Source organism: Sceloporus occidentalis, unplaced genomic scaffold (genome assembly GCF_023333645.1).
Source record: "Sceloporus occidentalis isolate IW3139 unplaced genomic scaffold, rSceOcc1.0.p SCAF_306, whole genome shotgun sequence".
Classification (NCBI taxonomy): domain Eukaryota; kingdom Metazoa; phylum Chordata; class Lepidosauria; order Squamata; family Phrynosomatidae; genus Sceloporus; species Sceloporus occidentalis.
Genome location: NW_028317286.1, coordinates 459044 through 477865, shown reverse-complemented (window position 1 = coordinate 477865; position 18822 = coordinate 459044). Strand labels below are relative to the sequence as shown.

Here is an 18822-nt window from a genome sequence, read left to right as displayed (position 1 = left end):
AAGACCTGCCCCCCAAGCTGATCTCAGACAGGGGTGTGTGCCAGGCAGCTGTGCTCCGTGCGAGCTTCACCCGGGACACTTACACATGCAGGAGCCCGAGGGGCCACAATGTGGCCCCTATGCATGGAGTCATGGCACCCAGACTGAGCCCCCGCAGGGCCCGGAGATACCTCTTCGCCTGCACCCTGTGCTTGTTCTGCTCTTTGCTCTGCTACAACCTCATCCTCCGCACTCACTCCGCGATGGGAAGCGGGGGTTACCAGCAACTCACCTGCCCTCTCCCCCCAACCCTCGGGGGCAAAAAGCTACTGCAGAAAATGCCTCTCTGCCCCCTCTCCGGAGTTACCATCCTCCCAAGCAACACCGATCTACCCAATACCACCGGTGAATGGAGTGGCACTGAAGCCCCCCAAATAAAGGGGGTCTCCCCCAAACCCACAGAGCATCAGACTCACCCTCCGGGCAACAGCAGCGCGACCCCCAGATATGGGCACAAGAGACTCCCCCAGGCTATCATTGTGGGGGTCAAAAAAGGAGGCACGAGGGCTGTTTTGGAATTTATCAGGGTGCACCCCGAAGTCAGAGCCATGGGGACCGAACCCCACTTCTTCGATAGACACTATGACAGGGGTCTGGACTGGTACAGGTGAGTACACTGTCCTGGGGGGGCCACTAAAAGCAACTACTGCCTGCTGCTTTTTAACTCATCAGTTGTCTTTAGCTTTTATCGCCTTTTCTTTACTGTTTTTCATAAAATATAGAAATTTGACTTTTTTCTAAGATTATATAGATTAACATAGAAACGCAGAATTTTCCGGCAGATTGGCCCCATTCAGCCCCATCTAGTCTGTCCTGCTGCAAAGACTGAACCCTTACTCAGTTCTTGGTCTCGTCTTAGATTAGATCCCATGTATGTTTAAGTTCCTTCACTGTATTAACCTCTACCACCTCTCCTGGGAGGCTGTTCCACGTATCTACCAACCTTTTCGGTAACGTAAAAAGATTCTTTCTAGCCTCTTTCTATGCAGTCCTAACGTTCTGAAATAGCCTCAGTTTGTAAGATGGTCCGTGGTTTCTTAATTAGCTGGGACTAAGAAAAAAAAGTTAAAATTGGCTAAAATACAGTAATCTTAGTGCCAAGTAACCCGTAGTTAATAATCGGATTTAAAGTCCCAGGTGTCAGTAAAATCCTAATCTGACGTATCTTTAAGATTCCTTCCAAAACACAATCCGTTGAGTCTTGATTGGAAGTGGTTACCTAGAAGCGGTGCGAAAACTGCAGCCCTGCCGCCGCCAGCTCGGTGACTTTGACAGATGGCCTCCTGTAACTAGTTTCCACTAAAGAACATTTCAGAGGCTGCTGAGCCCGAGCCGGCGGCTTCCTAAGAAGGATCTACTGGGCTTTATTCTGTGATAATTCGAAGAAGAAGCCCAATGATTTACGGATAAGGAGATTAGAAAGCGAGTGAGAACGGCTGAGATAAGGAGATGAGAAGTCAGGACTCGGGATCTCTAAAAAGAAAGACATTCTGTGTTATCATTATATACATTAATACCCATTAAAGTACGGAACCCCTATAAATATATCTATAAATATATATGTGTGTGTGTATATATATATATATATATATATACCTTTCTAATTGTTTATAATGAATAATATTTTCTTTAAGACTGAAAAATGTAGATGATAGGTAAACATGAAATATACACAATATATACAACTAAATGCACTTAACGGGTACATTCACAGACACATTATATATATCTATATATATATATATATAGATATATATATATCTATCTATATATATATATATACATATAATGATATTGTGTGTGTGTGTATATATATATATATATATATATATATAGATAGATAGATAGATAGATAGATAGATAGATAGATAAAACTTGACAAGTAGGTGTCCGCCAACACATCTGGATGATTTCGTATAATGACATATCACAGTTTATGTTGACATTTTGTACTCTACTGCACAACCATGGGAAAGAATAAAATGTAACACTGTGTATATATATTATATACATTGCTATTCTGGCAGTAATTAATACGACATTTCTATAAATTAATAAATAATTTTTTTTGCAAATTTCTTTAAATAAGTCACAATGTTTCACAAATTAGGCAGAATATAAATATTTGAAATACGAAACCCCAAACCGGTTTAACTAAAATCTTTATAGCTATTTTTTTATTAAATAGCAGGTACGGCTCCAGCGGATTCCTGCGCATGGCCCCTGAGTTTAATGTATGGACCGGAGGAGACTAATGATTCATTTTTTTTCTTACAAGAATGATTTCTTGGTCCATAACTAACATATGAAATACTGAGACAGCAGGTGACACCTCTCGGCCCGTCTTAGTTTCCTAACCACATAAAGAGCTCATATTTAGTTGTTGTAGAGGGTCAAAAACATACATGTTTTGTGGTTTTGTTTTCTACTGAGGGGGTGGTGGTTTAGCGCAACAGCCTTCCAGCAGAAGTGGTAGATGTTGCGGTCATGGATTAGGCACAACACCAAGAACCCAGTTTGGTTTGAGTAATACATCATTACATATACTACATACACCAAAAGATTAAATAGAAAAGGAGAATTAACCTTTTGAACCCTTTAGAACAGTTTACCAACCTCTAGGGCAAAATGCGGGTGGAAGATAAATGGAACTGCTTCCCAGCAGAGGTGGTATCAGTTAATATCCTGTCCAGTATTACAAATACTGGTATTATAGAGGACCTTACATACCTTCACATCATGATGGATTTATTTTTTCTCTTCTACAAACCCCTCCTTAACTACTTAAAATGTCCGGAGTTTGGGGCAAATTAATGCCAGGATGGCTTGGAATGTTTGAATTTATATATGGAAGTTATAGAAGTTCGGTTAAGATTTTTCCTTTTTTTATTAGAATTCTAGGTTAATGTTATCGGCCGAGCTAATTTTGGCATGCAAACCCTGTGCTCCCAACCTGCCTGGGTATGCACATCCTTGTTTTAAAATTGAATACAAAGTAGACGGAAAAGAATCCAAGAGAAGTGACCTGAAAATAGAGAACAGCTTGGAGATGAAAGACAAAAAAGATAAAAGAAGAGCACGTGGGCCAGATTCCTTACCCATGGGGGCAACCGGCAGCCCAGAATGTTAAGGCAGAAAATAAAGAAATAATGTTTTCCTTTGTGATAATTTAGTGATGGAGGTTTTTTATTTATTTTGGGAGAACAAATTAAACGGGAAACGCACAATTCAGGATTTGAATAAATCAGATTCTTACATGATAATTATTACCCCATTATTACCCCAGGCTTTCAGGGTCAGGTGCCCCATACAGCAGACTAGGCAATTGCCAACAACCCCACTTTTCGAGTCACAGTGGTTTTGGCTTAATGATAGCTCCACCCACTTTTGATGACGTCCTGATGTGTTTTTACCACTCCTATGACCGCGGCATGTTTATCATGTTGTTTGTTTGTTTATCTAGTTTGGGGTAAAGCACTGAGGAACGGGTGCTTGGGGTGTTAATTCAGCCAATGTAAATCCAGGTTCTACTTATTTGAATTCAATATGGTTGGACAAAAGATGGTCTAAACGGAGCGGGAGGAGCTTGAGCCAATTTGGCATTGGCTATAAGCATGACCCTCCGGTACTCCTTTATTAGGACCTTGGTATACCAAGGATGGTCAACTCATGGTCCAGGGTCTGGCTCAGCCCTTCCATCCCAAGGACCTGTCTAGGTGTCCAACTAGTTCAGTGTTAATTACAGCGTTAATTTAATTACTGCATGTGAAATAGAAAACTCCTAAACCTATGGCCACCTTGTGCCGCTGAAGGTCATTATTGGACTTCCCTGACGTAAGATATATACCACCGACCCACATGTTTATGGTAGAGAGCTCAGCTCTGATGAGTTTATAAATGAATGTTTCTGTATTGTGTGAGCCCGGTGACTTTATTAAATGAGAATTTATATGGTTCTTGAAGGATGAAGTGAAAGTCTGAAGAATGATAGGCTCCATAATTCATTTGCATTTGTCTCGCGTTAGCTGCATGCACCATGATGCCCACCTAAGGATAGTTGTTGTTTTCTGTATAAATGCGTGTGTTTTAGTGTTACAAAAAATGATATTGTAATAATAAAAAGAGGAATGAAAGAGGAGCAGACCAGTGAAGGACATCTTGTGCGTCTGGTTTAAATGGTGATATTACAGTAGACAAACTTGTGTTTATATGTGAAACCCTCCTTATTTCTATACCATAGGAGCAGCCATCTTAACTTAATATTGGCAGGGTCCAGATGATTAGGTTATCTCTCCCTCAGTTGTTAAGTTGTTGATTGATGTTGGTTGGTTCAGGCAGCCTTAGCATGCAGACCCGGGCTGGTCATGACAGGTAGTTCCTGGCACTTTAAGGACAGCGGCCACCGGATGACCAAAGTGTGGCCAACAGCTGCATACGCAGGGCCATGTGCTACATTTTAATGTTCTTGGGCATATCAAGCCCTTGGCTGCACGTCCAGCGAGTGACGGATCTGGTGAGTGTGTGGCGCATTTGCCCGGTGTTCCAGCTGACCGGTCCAGGCCTATTAGTAAGAGTAGACGAGGAGAAGGGAGAGAACGTCGGGACAGGAAGTTGAGTAGGTAGACATCTCAGTGTCTGCACCATAAAGTAGTCCTTTCGTTTTAATTTTAAAAAATGAAGAAGAGAGTTTCCTTTTAATCTTCCTGACACCCTCACCATTTGTAATTCTTCTGCTATCTCTATCGGCGCATCTTCATCAGCTTGCCTTGTGCTTGCCGAGCATCTAGGTCAGGAGCATATAAACCTACCCCTGGAGGGCAAGAAGAACGCCAGGTTTTCAAGATAATAGCACATTGTTCACCGTTATTGGGATGGAAATGTTTTGTAACAGGTTGTTGGATGCATCTTAAAACAATAACAGGATTATACCCCTGGAGGACTTGTTTCGCTAAGCAATGATATTCACTAATCTTGCAATCATATTTATTCCGCGTGTATTTCATTGAGCATCAGGAAGACTCGTATTCCCAGACACCATGTTTAGCCTTTGTCGGCGCTCAACATGCGCTGTTAGTCTGCTGACGAAACAGAAGGAATGAGTTGAAGAGATTATAGTTATTGAGGATGGTTTAAGAAAACACAATTAATTCTTAATTTTAAAAATTCATTCTAATAATGTATAGATGGAGTAAACGAAAAAACGTCCATTGAGAATAAATCGCGTGTCCGCCATGGATCTGCATGCTGATTATTATGAAAACAGTAAGCCATTTTGAGGAAGAATAATGCATTTTAGTTTTGCAATTCGTGCTGTTCCTATACACACTATCGGGGCTTTTAGGGCTGTAGAACCCTGTGATACCCTGAGATCCTAGAGATCCTAGAAAAGAGGGGCATCAGAGATTCCGGGTGAAGCTCATCCACCCACTTCCCTTCCAAAAATTACCCCCAGAAGTCAGCGGGACCACCCACTGACATCAGTGGGGCTACAAAGGGGCGGCTCCAGGTAGCCAGAGCAAGAAAGTTCTCAGGTATGGCCATCTAGCACACCAGGTAAATGCCCGATATGCCAGTCCAAAGGCAGATCAGGCGCTGCAACATTCGGGCAACAGCTTTAGGTCATACTTACCCTCTTTGGCGGCTGCCAGCCTGAAAGTATCCCCAGCCTAGCCCTGGCCCTGCTCGCTACAGCAAGTTACAGCCGGCAATTCATAAGCGCAAGAGAAGTGAGTATAACAGCCAAAGATTTGCGATAAATCATTTGACAAGGTGCTGCAGGCGGCTCAGCTAATGCACCGAATCTCTTATCTGTAATCTTACGAGGAACGTTGCTGTACTCTAAATAGTATCACGCATCATTAAGGAAAAAATATTTACTATCAAATGTACCGAATAAAAGAAAAAAAAAAAATAATCACATCATTTATGACATTAACATTGAACCCGGTATGCAAATGAACGATTCTCAGTCTATTTACATATCTAGCTGCGAGATGACATCACAAAAAGGGACGCTTTAACTCCCCATTTCTTTCTCTCTATATATTGATATATATATTTTTTTGTTTGCTTTTACTATCAATTTTCAATGTAATTAATAAAAACTGGTAAGCAGAGCTTATGATTTTTGAACTGTTGGGAATTGACCCAGAGTGGAAAAAATAAAGCTAAAAAAAAAGATTGTAATTAATAGACCGTCATCCAAAGGGATCGATAATCCTGATCAGACACATAATGAGAAAAACTATGGAGGGTTGTGATTAGATTCTGTTAGAGACAGGGGCTCATACATGTTGGGTCTTTCATTTATTTTATATTTGCAGTAACCGGGTGAGCGGAGTACCTCGGAGCAGAATATGACAAGTCAGCCGGCACAATCATATCTGAAAGCTAATACGCAGGAGGCTAAAGGGTTGAGTTTAATATACCGAGCAAAATCATGTTTGTAAAGCTTGGGGGGAGGCCACGGCTGTGAATCAGCCTAGCAGAGCCTACATCTTCACCTATATAGGACCAGACGGGATGACGAGGTGGTCCTGGCACTTTAAGGCTGGTGGCCGCCAAATGACGTGGCTGTGGCTGGATATGGGAGTCCGCGCGTTATGCTCTTATGCTCATGCAGTGTTCAGCCAGGCAAATCCAGCCGGTGGCCGCACACTGCAGCACCCGATCTGATTAGGCAAGCATGGGGCATCAGACTGGTGGGGTGGATGGCCAGCCCAGGCCTGGGCATATAGAAAGTATTTGGCACTTGAAAAAAGTAGGATGGGCTTTTTGTTCTAATTTGAATTTGGGACACACCGTCTTCTAGATCTGGCTGGGGCACCAAGGTGGGATTACAGATCTCTACATGGCCTTTCAGCCGCTTTCAGTGCTGCCTTCTCGTCATACCTGGGAACTCTCCTGGAGAAGTGCCGCTCCTCCAGGTCAACCCTCGAATCCTCCAGGTCACGGGAGTGGGGTCCTGATGCGCCCCACTCCCCGCCCATTTCCCCTTTTAAATGGGAACGCCCACTGAGGTCAGCGGGAACGCCCACTGACGTCAATGGGCAGTCCTGGCCGTGTCCCTCAAGGGAAGGCTCCGGTTATCCGGAGCCCACAAGTTCCCGGGTATGCTGCTATTATGTAGCATTCTTATGATCCCATGGGGTGATCAATTAATTAGTCACAGCTGGGACCTTATTAAAGCCACTGCAATTTATCGATTTGCTTCCCTGGGTATATGGATGCCGCGCTCTGCTCCGCAGAATTACATATGTGGTGTAAGCAGCATGTTAAATGTATGTATTTAGAGAGAAAAAAACAGGTGTTCAGGTAATCCATAGAGATAACTGTGCTTGAAACTGTCTGTAATTAGCACGCCATAAATAACCTAAGAGTCTCGTGTCTTAATTGAATCGTTGGGTTAAAGGTGCTGTTCCACTTAGACAAGATAATTTTTTTAATAAGCAAATAAATCATAATAGTTTCATTAAATAAATGTAGTTGTAAAAAGCCATGATGGTGACAGTTCCCCTTTAAGGCCAACTGCTAAGAATCAGAGGGGCTTCTCGAAATCCTTCATCTAAATGTTTTTATTGCCTGAGCAGTTAGTACATTTTTTTTTTTTTAACAATCTTCTTCTTGTTCCGTGTGGATGCGGAAAACATGGATAAATCTTCATCCAGACAGCCTTTTGATTAACAAATAATTGCAGCAGCTGTAGCTTATTATGAGATTTTTAATGAATGTGGCTTTCTTTATCTAGGATGGAATTTCACCTTAGATTAATTACTTGAAGATAAATTAACTGCACTTAAGCGCCTAAGTAAAATAGGAGCCGAGTGTTCCGCCTGTAACCGACTCCTATACGTTATTACGAATCTGTTCTACTTAATTATCTGTTCTGTACAAAGTGCTTGCAATGCACATCTTAGAATTATAACCGCTAAAATATTTTTATTAAATTTGTTATTTTGGATTATTAGGCACCGTATCACATTTTTTCACCAACATATATTAAATGGAAACATCCATGCAATTTCTCATTGTACAGCACTACGGAATATGATGGCGCTATATAAAAAAAACAATAAATAATAATAATTTTCCCTCCATTCCCATAATTATTTAGTAAACGCCATGTAGGAACTGGATTCTACCGCCATTGTTTTAGCTGGTCGTACTAGAGATTGCTTACGACCACACAGCTCCTCTGTAAAACACAATCGCTAATTATAACAAATATGTAGGGTAGAACATATGATGAAGCAGCAAGATCCCACATAAAGCACAACAGATAATAAGGCAATGATAAAATATGACTAATACATTGTTGCAGGCTTTCCCAATCTGCTCGTCTTCTGGACCACTGTCCCACTGGTTGGATTCCTTGGCAGGCCAGGTAGCCGTAGGTCATGTCTCATGGCTATTGCTTGTACTTATACATTCATAATACATTTTATGACCGTTATTGGTGTGCTGGTCCTTGTTTATGTTCTTAAACCATAGGTCACGTGTAAGCAAAGACAAAATACATGAGGGAGGAGAGAGAGACCTGGCTTCATGTTGGCATTGGTAGCGCTTGCCCTGTTTTTTGGAGTATTAGGCTACAGATTTTTTTGGGTAATACCAGCAAGCTGGATTTTCCAGATAGTTCTCCAGACAAATATCTTTCCAGGGTTGGCCCGATAGATAACTGGCCACTGCCGAATGCTTACTTCATCTTGTCTTGCTCATGACCCATCCCCAATCCCACCAATTTTTAGCCCTTGCAATTTGTTGAAGTTGTATTGATATCTATTTATTAAGGCGATGGTAGAGGTGCCTCCAATGACATCCAGAAAGGGTCACTAATTCTCATGGCAGCTTCCCAATCATTAAAAACAGAAATGAATGGAATTTGGCTCAAACAGTAGTATTTAAAGGCTGTGTCTTTTGCTGTATGGTTAACTTCCTTACTTGTTGTCTCCATGTTTAGAAACCTCATGCCTCGATCTCTCGATCAACAAATCACGGTGGAGAAGACCCCTAGTTACTTTGTGACACGGGATGCTCCACGAAGGATCTCTCACATGTCTCCCAGAGTTAAGCTGATTGTGGTTGTCCGTAACCCAGTTACCCGTGCCATCTCGGACTACACACAGACTCTGTCCAAGAAACCTGACATCCCAAGCTTTAGTGAACTGGCCTTCTGTAACAAGACAAGTGGAGAAGTAGACACATCTTGGAATGCTATTAGGATCGGACTCTACGCACTCCACCTTCAACCATGGCTTAGCCATTTCCCAATTTCGCAGATGCATTTTGTGAGCGGAGAGAGACTTATCACAGACCCAGCTGGGGAGATGGCACGAGTGCAGGACTTCCTTGGTCTCAAGCGTTTGGTCACCGACAAACACTTCTACTTCAACAAAACCAAGGGCTTCCCTTGTCTCAAGAAGCCTGGAGGTGGAGGAGTACCACGTTGTCTGGGCAAATCAAAGGGACGGACTCATGTACAGATAAACACAGAGGATATAGAACAACTGAGAGAATTCTATAGACCCCATAACATAAAGTTTTATGAGACTGTTGGGCAGGATTTTCACTGGGAGTAGGGAGGTTCCAGGCAGGTGTTGCTGGAAAGTAAAGCACAAATCACGATTGCAAACTAAGGGAAAATAAAGATGGGGCAAGAGACAAAATCAAATCAGACAAAATACAAAATAATAGGTTGCAGAGCCAAAGGGATGACATTGCCTCGTAATGAGTGCAGAATGATACCTACCAACCCACTGATGGGACTATAGCCGAAATCAGGAAAGAGGCACAAGGTTAAAACATATATCGATATGATACGATGCACAACTTTACATATAATACCACATTTAAAAGAGGCAAGTCAAATAATAGGAGAGCACAAATCACTGGAGTGAATGTTGATACAGGAAAGAAGTTTAAAAAGAAAAGCCAGTTGTTTTATAATGCAAAGGTAGCTGCTGGATCAGTCCCCGATGTTCAGTAATGTGGCTATGGCTTACATGGTGGTCTTTCGTCTCTATGTCACATTAACGAAGTGGCACCAAGATGTTGAATCACAAATGGCACAAATTCTAGGATATGGATAATTAGCACAAATGACGGTGACCAAATCTTAAGAATGTGACATCGTGCCCCTCCATTATGTTACTTTCTCTGAAGTAGAGCAATCTCTCAGTGTGGGCTTTGGTGGCACAGCATGGTCCAAAGGATAAGTCACAAGCTATTAATGTGTTTCATGTGTCTCAAATTGCAACAAAAAAGTGTGTTTTTGCCCTTGTATCTATAAAACATAGTCACATACTTGTGTACAGATTGTTTAGATATATGGAAAACACCCACAAAGAACACAATGGGGTAAAGCTAAACTATAACTTTGCACATTTCAGTTTTAGGATCTCCTACCTTTTCATAGAGTACTTTGTCATTTATTTGGGGAATTTTGTTTGAAGATGCTCAGATAAAACTTCTCAACTCATGTTTAATATCCAATTTCACAACAATATTTGGAAAATCCTGGTTATTTTTTGTAGTTGTCTTTTTTGGTGTGAAGATATCTAAAAGCTAGAGATCTCCTCCACTCAAGAGAAACTGGAGTAAAGCGTACTAATAGAAAAGGAAGACAAAATCCTGGGATTTCTTCATCCCATCAAAATGAATGAGGCCCAGACGTTGTCCAGGACTCCTGTTTCTGTTACATTGTGTAAGGCTACACAGTTAAACAAGACTCAACTTTTATAGCATGTTGTGTCTAAACAGGGAATACCCAGATCTGAAATGCTAAATCAACACTATTACTGAATCCAAAAAGATTGAAGTTAATTAGCATGGGTTGTTCTACCATATCAGTCATGTTAGTCTCAGTTTACGCAACCAGAGTTGGCTTCTAAGCTATGGTTGGCTAAAGACCTCACTACAGCTCCAGTCCCGACAATACGGCTATTCACAGGTATCTTACACCCCAATATTCATCACCCCGGTGTTGGGTTGCTACATGGTTTCCTCTTTCCTGACTGATCCAACAGGTCTTTTTTCAGGCCTATGAAAAATTGTTACGTCTTTTGAGTTGCCAAAGTTGCCTAAAATTACAGTTATTGTGTCTCATTTCCACTTCTTTTAATATTTTCGTCTTGTATCATTCTAAGGACCTTGTAGAACGGTCCAATCTGTAGTACATGGTCCATGAGCTCTGCACAGGTTAACAACTAGGCAAAGGAATACAGAACAGCAACAATTGTAATGTTGTGTTTTGTCATGTGTTCTAGAGGACTGCACTGGGAGGCGGGTCCCGTGGGACCCGCCAAAAAACTTGCGGGCGCGGGCGGTCTTGCTGGGGCTGCGGGCGGGAGCGGGCGGTCAGGCACTGTACCTGCGGGTCCCGGTAATCCCGCGCAGTCCCGCGCGGCTGCCTTCTTGCTACTCCCTTACAGTGTCTCCTAGCTTGCTCCGCCCAGGAACAAAACCGAGTCACGTGATGTGAAGGCACTTCCTGTGACTCCGCCTTGTTCCTGGGCGGAGCAAGAGAAGAGACGCCGTGAGGGAACAACTCGAGGGCAGCCGCGCGGGACTGCGCGGGAAATCAGGTAAGGAGGCGGGCATGATTGGCCACAAATGTGGCGGGAGCGGGCGGGATTGGCCACAAATGTGGCGGGAGCGGGCAGGAGCGGCACACCCACATTGCGGGAGCGGGCGGGAGCGGGATTAAAAACCGCGGGAGCGGGATTAAAAAAGTAGTCCCGCGCAGGGCTCTAATGTGTACCATCGTGTGTCAGTTGGACAAGGTGCAGTTCGTATCTTGCTTCTTACCGCGTCCATTAAGATTATTTGCTTCTTCTCCTTAAGCCTCTGTGTATCTTACAGACACGGAATCAAGGAAAGGCCCGTGAATGTAGGCTTTAACTCATTCTTCTGGCACTTAAACCCCCATGTAATGTTATCATAGAATCCTGAAGACTACAGAAAACCCACAATTGAGACGCAGAACAATTGTTGCAAGCGGCGATCTGAACATAAAGGGAAGTCTAATATATGCGCATGCACGCATCTTGATAAAGCTCTCCAAATGCATACTTGTAGCGTTTATGACTCCCTGTCAATAAAATATTTCTAATTTTCTTCAACACTTTTTTTTAATCAGTTTTGTTGCATTTTGGGCAGTTTGTTCCTGTGCTCAGTCTTTCCTATAATTGGCATCTAATGCGCATCTAATGTCTTTTGCTCTCTCCCTGCATGAAATAATGTAAATGCAGGGCTAATACCTTTCACTAGTCTGCTTGCCGGAGTAGAACGATATATTGTAGCAGGGATATGATGTCATACTTGACATCATCACTTACAGCATGACTGCTCTGTGACACAAAAGGAACTGATCTACTAGACTCCAGGGATTGGGGTAACTGGAGTCATAGTGGCTTTTTGCCCTCTCTTGGGACTGGGGTCTGGTCATTTATGCACCACCTGTGACCTCATAGGACCTCATAACATATCAACCTATTTTAAAACAGTCAATGCTGCTACAGTATCCGTTGACACGCGGCTGCTGCTCCATTTATGCACTGGGATAGCATCTATTAATGATATTGACTGTATCGCTTATCATGCGTGTAAATTCATACTTAGGACAGATCGGCAGTAAAAATATTGCACAACTCATTTAAATTATACTTTGAAGAGCGGCTTATCCCGATGTAGATTTAAGTGGGATTTCCCAAGCTCCGAAACAGCATGTTAAGTAAGCACTTACTGAGATTAATGCCCAGCGTCTTCTTCAACGTGACAAAGTCTTACTTACCGTGTCCGCGTTGAATAAACATGTGAAAGCTTCATAACCAACACTTGTTGGCTCATATTTTATTGCTTCTATTCCTAAAGTTGGGTGGTGTTATTCTTGTTCAGAAACCCTGAAAACCCACATGCGTAATATGGACATATAGCATGGTCTGCCGGGGATGTGGCTTGGGCATGTGCTACTGAGCCTAAGCCATAGCCAATCACACTGCGCATGCATAGATGCCATAGGCCCAAATAACCATGGCGGGCAAATGGAAACCTAAGTAAAAAAAAAATAGGATTTCCCCGAAACGGATTATTGGTGCCGTGGCAACTAGACATGGATTGAGCAGTTAGTTCCTTATGGGTCCCTGGTGCAGATAATAGAAGATTTTGATGGTCTCCTCATTCCTTTGAACAAAAACTCTTTGTATGGTTTTTCACCCAAGATAAATTCCACGTTAACGCTGAAAAATAAGGATTAAAACAACGGGGAAGATTCTTCGTAAGACCGATAGATTGCTTTACGAAGATGGTTGACTATGTTCCGAAGGCTAGAATACTTTGCTGATGTTTAAGCAGTCGCCTGCGTAGACCATACATTGATATGTCATAGTTAATTAAACATGCGATGACGGGGATTAAATAAGCGTACATCACGTGATTAGATTTAAGACGTTAAGGCAGACTCTCCTCCAGTCAAGCGAGATGTCCAGGGATAAATGAGAAAAATCATATTAACTTCCGATGCGGAAGGCAGCAGAACGTAATCTTTAATCCGATCTGATATTAATAAATCAAAACTTCAGAATCTGATGACATTTGCACAGAAGAAGAACCAAAAAAAAAAAAAACCCAATGTAAAGAGGCAGCCGGAGTTCCCGACAATAATATCAACAAGGTATAGGCAGGTGGCGTACGGTGTCTTTAACAGAATAAAAAAAGAGATATATCCGTCAGAAAGGGTCATCAGGGTGTGAAACATAAACATATGGTTTTTATCACGCATCGATGTCGGTTTAGCGAAATAAATCTGCTGGTGGGGATGTTTTTCATGGCGCCAATGACATAGAAGTGTTTTTAGAAATATAATTTACCTTTCAGATTTAAGAGGGTTTTGGGGATATATCTAAAAACCGTATTTAAGAATTAAACGCCTCAAGTGAATCTGGTATTTTTCTGAATTACTACATTTTTCAGGTTTTTTTTCTCTCTAAATAAACCTGTTATGGTGTTTACCAATTAAAAGAATGCGCATGTATTAGAAACCCATTTTATGCGCATACTTAGGCATTGCATCCCGCAAGGAGGGGTCCGGGTAGGAAGTCCAATTGACGTCAGTGAGGGGTCCCACTGATGTTTCGGGAGGGGGGTCCCGCTGATGTCAGTGGACGGTCCCACTGATGTTGCTGGTGGTCCCGCTGACGCCGCAGGATAGCCGCCATTTTTGGAGGGGAAGTGGGCGGGGAGTACCAAGAGTTCTCAGGTATGCTTACTGCTTACTTATCTTAACTTCCTGCTCTCCAGATTTGTATGCTCTTCCTCATTAAGTACTTCTTAGGGTAGGTTACTAGCTCTCTCCTCCCTGAGAAAATAACCCAGGGAGAACCCAAGGAAGTATACCCTTTACCTGGAGTCCATCCTGGAGTGTTCCCGTAGTGTTTCCTAGTATGTTTATTCCTCCCCTTTGTTCGAAGCTGTTGGGAGCCTCTGATTGTGGCGTTAGTTGAAGGGGAATGGAGTAAATAAATATGCTAAGTCTGTTACACTTTGCCACAAATCTCAGTGTCCCTGATATTAAACAGTCCCTTACTCTAAAGAAATCACAATAATTGTGAAAAAAATGTGATATGATTAAGTTTTATTTAATGTCTGATCAGTTACAGGGCAGATGGTTTAATTCTATACCAAGATGTAATATATTACTTTTAGCCAAATTGAGTAAAAAAGCTTTAAAGTTAAAAATATTTATTTAATATTTATTTTTATATTTATTTAATGTCCCTGCTTATGCCGCATATCGATATAACAATTTATTTATTCAGATTTTCTCCAACACCAAATCCTCTACAAAAACTTCGAAGAACAGATGCTTCCAAAGTAGTGTTTGATGACTTTGCTGTTCTTAGAGCGTCCTGCTACTAAATTAAACTATACTCCAGAGCACATTTTTCAATATCAAGTCTTCTGTAAAATGTGCAGATTGGACCTAGTTCTTTTATGTACAGAAAGTCCAAAAACAGTGAAGAATTGACAGTAAGGGTCCATTAACAACAAGAGTCTCTCTTATTACAGTCCCAACTCGTTCCACCGGAGGTTTTGATGAATACACATTGATTCACAGGAACCTTAAAGCCTATGATTATGGTCTAGTAGACTGGTAAAGAAAAAAAATATCATTTTTTTTAGAAAAAAAAATTTTCATTGGGTAATCTCACAAATTGGAACATCGACGTATCAAAATGATTCTGGTCAGAGACTCAAGATGACTGTGAGGGACAAACTTCTTCATTATGATTTCACTGCACTTTGTATGGAAATATTATTAATACAGACGCACCAGCAGGAGGTCCAACGAGAAGTTTCTGATTTAATAATGAGAGTGAGGAACATTTTCCAGAACAAGGAAGATTATTTGTTTTATGTATGGCTATAAGTTCAAGTGAGGACCCATGCTGAAGGGAAAAGGTTGAAGCCCCAGGGTGTTGTATTTGGTTGCACACAAATTTCGTTTTTTTGTGATTGAGGTGTGGAAGCCTTAGGGCAACCCGCTCTCTCAAACGTTGACTCCAATGATCCTGAAGAACCTGGCTCTCCTGCAGGCCTTCTGGCCGAGGAGGGAAGAGGGCGCGTATCCCTTCAGGGAGTGCGACACCTGAAGACTGGGGGGTCTGGTGGCTGCTGTGGCCTCTATGGGCACCAGAACATTTTTTCACTGTTTTTGGTTTTTATAGCGAAGAACTAAACCCCGGGGCCAAAAAAATCTAAATTGTCATCGTGCTTACCAAGAATTTGCGGTTCCTTTTATGCATCACTCCCAGTATATTTACGGCTTTTTATTTGGGACCAGTGAAGCGTGTCTACAGAACACCGGGTCAAAAATATGGCTCTGAATACCAGTGACTACGGATCAGCGTCAGACACTAAATTCCTTTGGGTGGCCGCTGACCCACCACAAAATGTCATAGTCATTCTTTGATTATTCTCGCTAAATTTTTTATATGAGTGGTCAGTGAGGTGATCTAAAATATACAGGAGCCAGTGAATGGACGGACAGCCACAGGTACAGTTATTTATAGCTACCACAGAAATGTCAAATTATTTCTGGATGAAGAAACAGAAAACACGCGAAAGGAAAGATTAAGCATTTGGAAGCATAATGGATATCAAACCGGTTCAAACCGGTTCTGTCAGCGTCTTGGACCTTGTACTGGGAAACTCTATCCTGTCCAGCGTTCTGTTCCCAGGGCTCTTCACGAGGGTAGACAGATGTGGTCCATGTCCTCCAGCACAGACCTGTTGGAGACCTTCATAATCCTCTATAACAGAAAATGGGCATCATATCCTGGCGCAGAAGAGCATGAGGAACGTGAGTCGAGACTCAATGAGCTACAACTGAAAGGTGATAGATTCTCCCGAGTAAGGTATTTTCCTGACATTTTCCATGACTTGTGAAGACTCCCGAAAAATGAAAATAATAAAAAGGGGACTTGATGAGACTTTAAGAAATTAATCTGTTGGATTACGCAAAGCAATGCCAGCGAGTATATAGATAAAACCAGAACCACTTTTGGTCCTTGAGATTTGATTTGAAAGAACATTGGGACCACCCTACTGTTGACATATGATTGGTTATTGGGCACTTTGAGAGATCACAATTTGCTGTGAAATTAGCCCTTTTAGAGTTCGCTGCTTGCATTCCGTATTCCTCAGTTCTGATGTTTTTCACAACCTCTAAACAACATTATTAAACAAGCTCCCTGGGTCCTCTACAAAATCAATTGATATCGATCTATTTCTCGAGTTTCTAGATGCTTTGGAACAAGCAGGAACTGCTAGAATCTTGAGGGGGAAAAAAAAAAACATTCGTCCTACAATTATCAAAAATAGCAAGAATCACCCGCATGATCTGCGCTTCACAGTAGATCAAATTGATTCACACGTCAACTTAAATTAACAGCATATAACATGACGAGTCTAAATTCATAATACAATTTAAATTAGTGGAACTGGTCGGAGCCTTGGGAATTTGCGGATAATGTAGACATTGATTGAAAGAGCACAAAACAGATTTCAAAAACTGTGAATTGCATCGTGGAAATATCACCACCAATTTAGATCAACGCCATTACGTTTTTGCGATATGCATTTGTAATTTTTTTTTCCTTTGCGTTTATTTTAGACCATTTTTAAGATAATATATTGGAGGTAATTCTAGGCAGGGCCCAGCCCTATTGATAACCTGGCTCTTTTTATAAAAGAAAAATAGATATTTTCCAACGTGAGCATTGACAAAAAGGCGTACAAAACAAGTTTGAGGTGAACTCATCGAGGACAGAGAGCTGCTAAGTATTCTGCCCTACGGTACATGCCCGCTCAGGAGCATCTCAAGCTCCCTTGTGCCATCAGAGAAGAAAAAACCTCCATTGATATATTAGTCCATGCGGGCCGTTCAGAAAGCAAACGTGAGGCATATTTCCTCTCCACAAAATGGCTGTTCCCGCTGATGTTGGGGGTCATTCCCGCCGACACCCCTATTTAAAGGGGAAATGGGAGTGGGGCATGTCAGGACCCTGCTCCCGTGACCCGGAGGATTTAAGTGATGACCCGGAGAACCTGGAGAAACAGTGCTTCTCTAGGAGTTCTCTAGACAAAACCCAGAGAGTACCCAGGTATGCAAATCAGTCTAATCATGCCACAAGGGCAGCCCAGACCCCAAGACGTTAATTTCAGCCTTCATGGGCCTCGTTAGTGGGGTCCAGTTGGATGCTTGAGATACTCCCGAGCAGGGTTGCAGGGAGGAAAGGCTATCGAGCGTCTGTCTCTCCTTGGTGAGATCATCTCAAATTTGTTTTGTATTGCACTTCACCCTTCGAGGATCTCTTGGGGCCCACACCAAGCCAACTGGTCAGTCCAGACATGGACCTGCTTGCTCTTTTGTGCTTAGAAGGATACCAACCAACAAGGATAAATGTTGAGATGTTCCCCAGCTGGGATGAACCAGACAGGCCGTTAAGCTGTTGTGTTGTCCTCTGTGAGTTCATCTCAAACTTTAGTACAGCATTGAGAAAACCCCTGTTTGTTCCAATAAACTCCCTTTATCAGCAGACCTGGAGGCCACCCTTGTTGTTATTACATTTTGGGTGATTTTCCCTGCTCTTGAAGTCTGTTCCACCATAGACTTTCATTATTCAGAATGTCTCACTGGGTGATTACAACCGAGTCACTCTATTGTTTCTCCCAGGCAGTATGATGTGGAGTCAGGATGTTTGTCTAGTAGATTGGGCTGAGATAACAGAGCGAGAATTTATACACATTAGTAACGTACAACTGCCTGGAAAGCATTTATTAACAAATTACAGAACAGCACAATATTTTTGGACGCTTATTTTTAATTTCATAGTAGTAATTAAAAATAACATTGGGAGTTCTCCTTTAAGAAGTTAAAGTAGATTTAGGAACTGAAAGTCATCTCCGCATTCCCCTGTGCTCAAAAGATAAACTATCCACCACAAAAAAAAAGACACCGCACACCCCTTTAATGAAAGTGATCATTTATTCTGGCATATAGCGGGAGACGTTTCAGTCTTCACGGAACTTTAGCAAGCCATAAATGTGTTCACAAAGCACCACACATGCAGTATTATATATGTGTGTGTGTAATATATATATATATATATATATATACCCACATATCAGTCATGTGACTATACAAATCAATTATATAAATTAACCCCATGTTGTAAAAAATCAGTTAACCATTTTGTAAAAAATATGCCCAATGCACAATAGCTT

At 41.9% G+C, this 18822-nt stretch overlaps 1 protein-coding gene across 1 annotated transcript; it reads left to right on the top strand.

Annotated features, from left to right (window-relative positions):
- Nucleotides 1–242: 242 nt before the first annotated feature.
- On the top strand, nucleotides 243–9617 carry LOC149274994 (heparan sulfate glucosamine 3-O-sulfotransferase 2-like). The gene is made up of 2 exons (XM_089505010.1): nucleotides 243–646; nucleotides 8999–9617. The coding sequence occupies exons 1-2, from the start codon at nucleotides 243–245 to the stop codon at nucleotides 9615–9617; spliced, it is 1023 nt and encodes a 340-aa protein (XP_089361136.1).
- Nucleotides 9618–18822: the final 9205 nt, after the last annotated feature.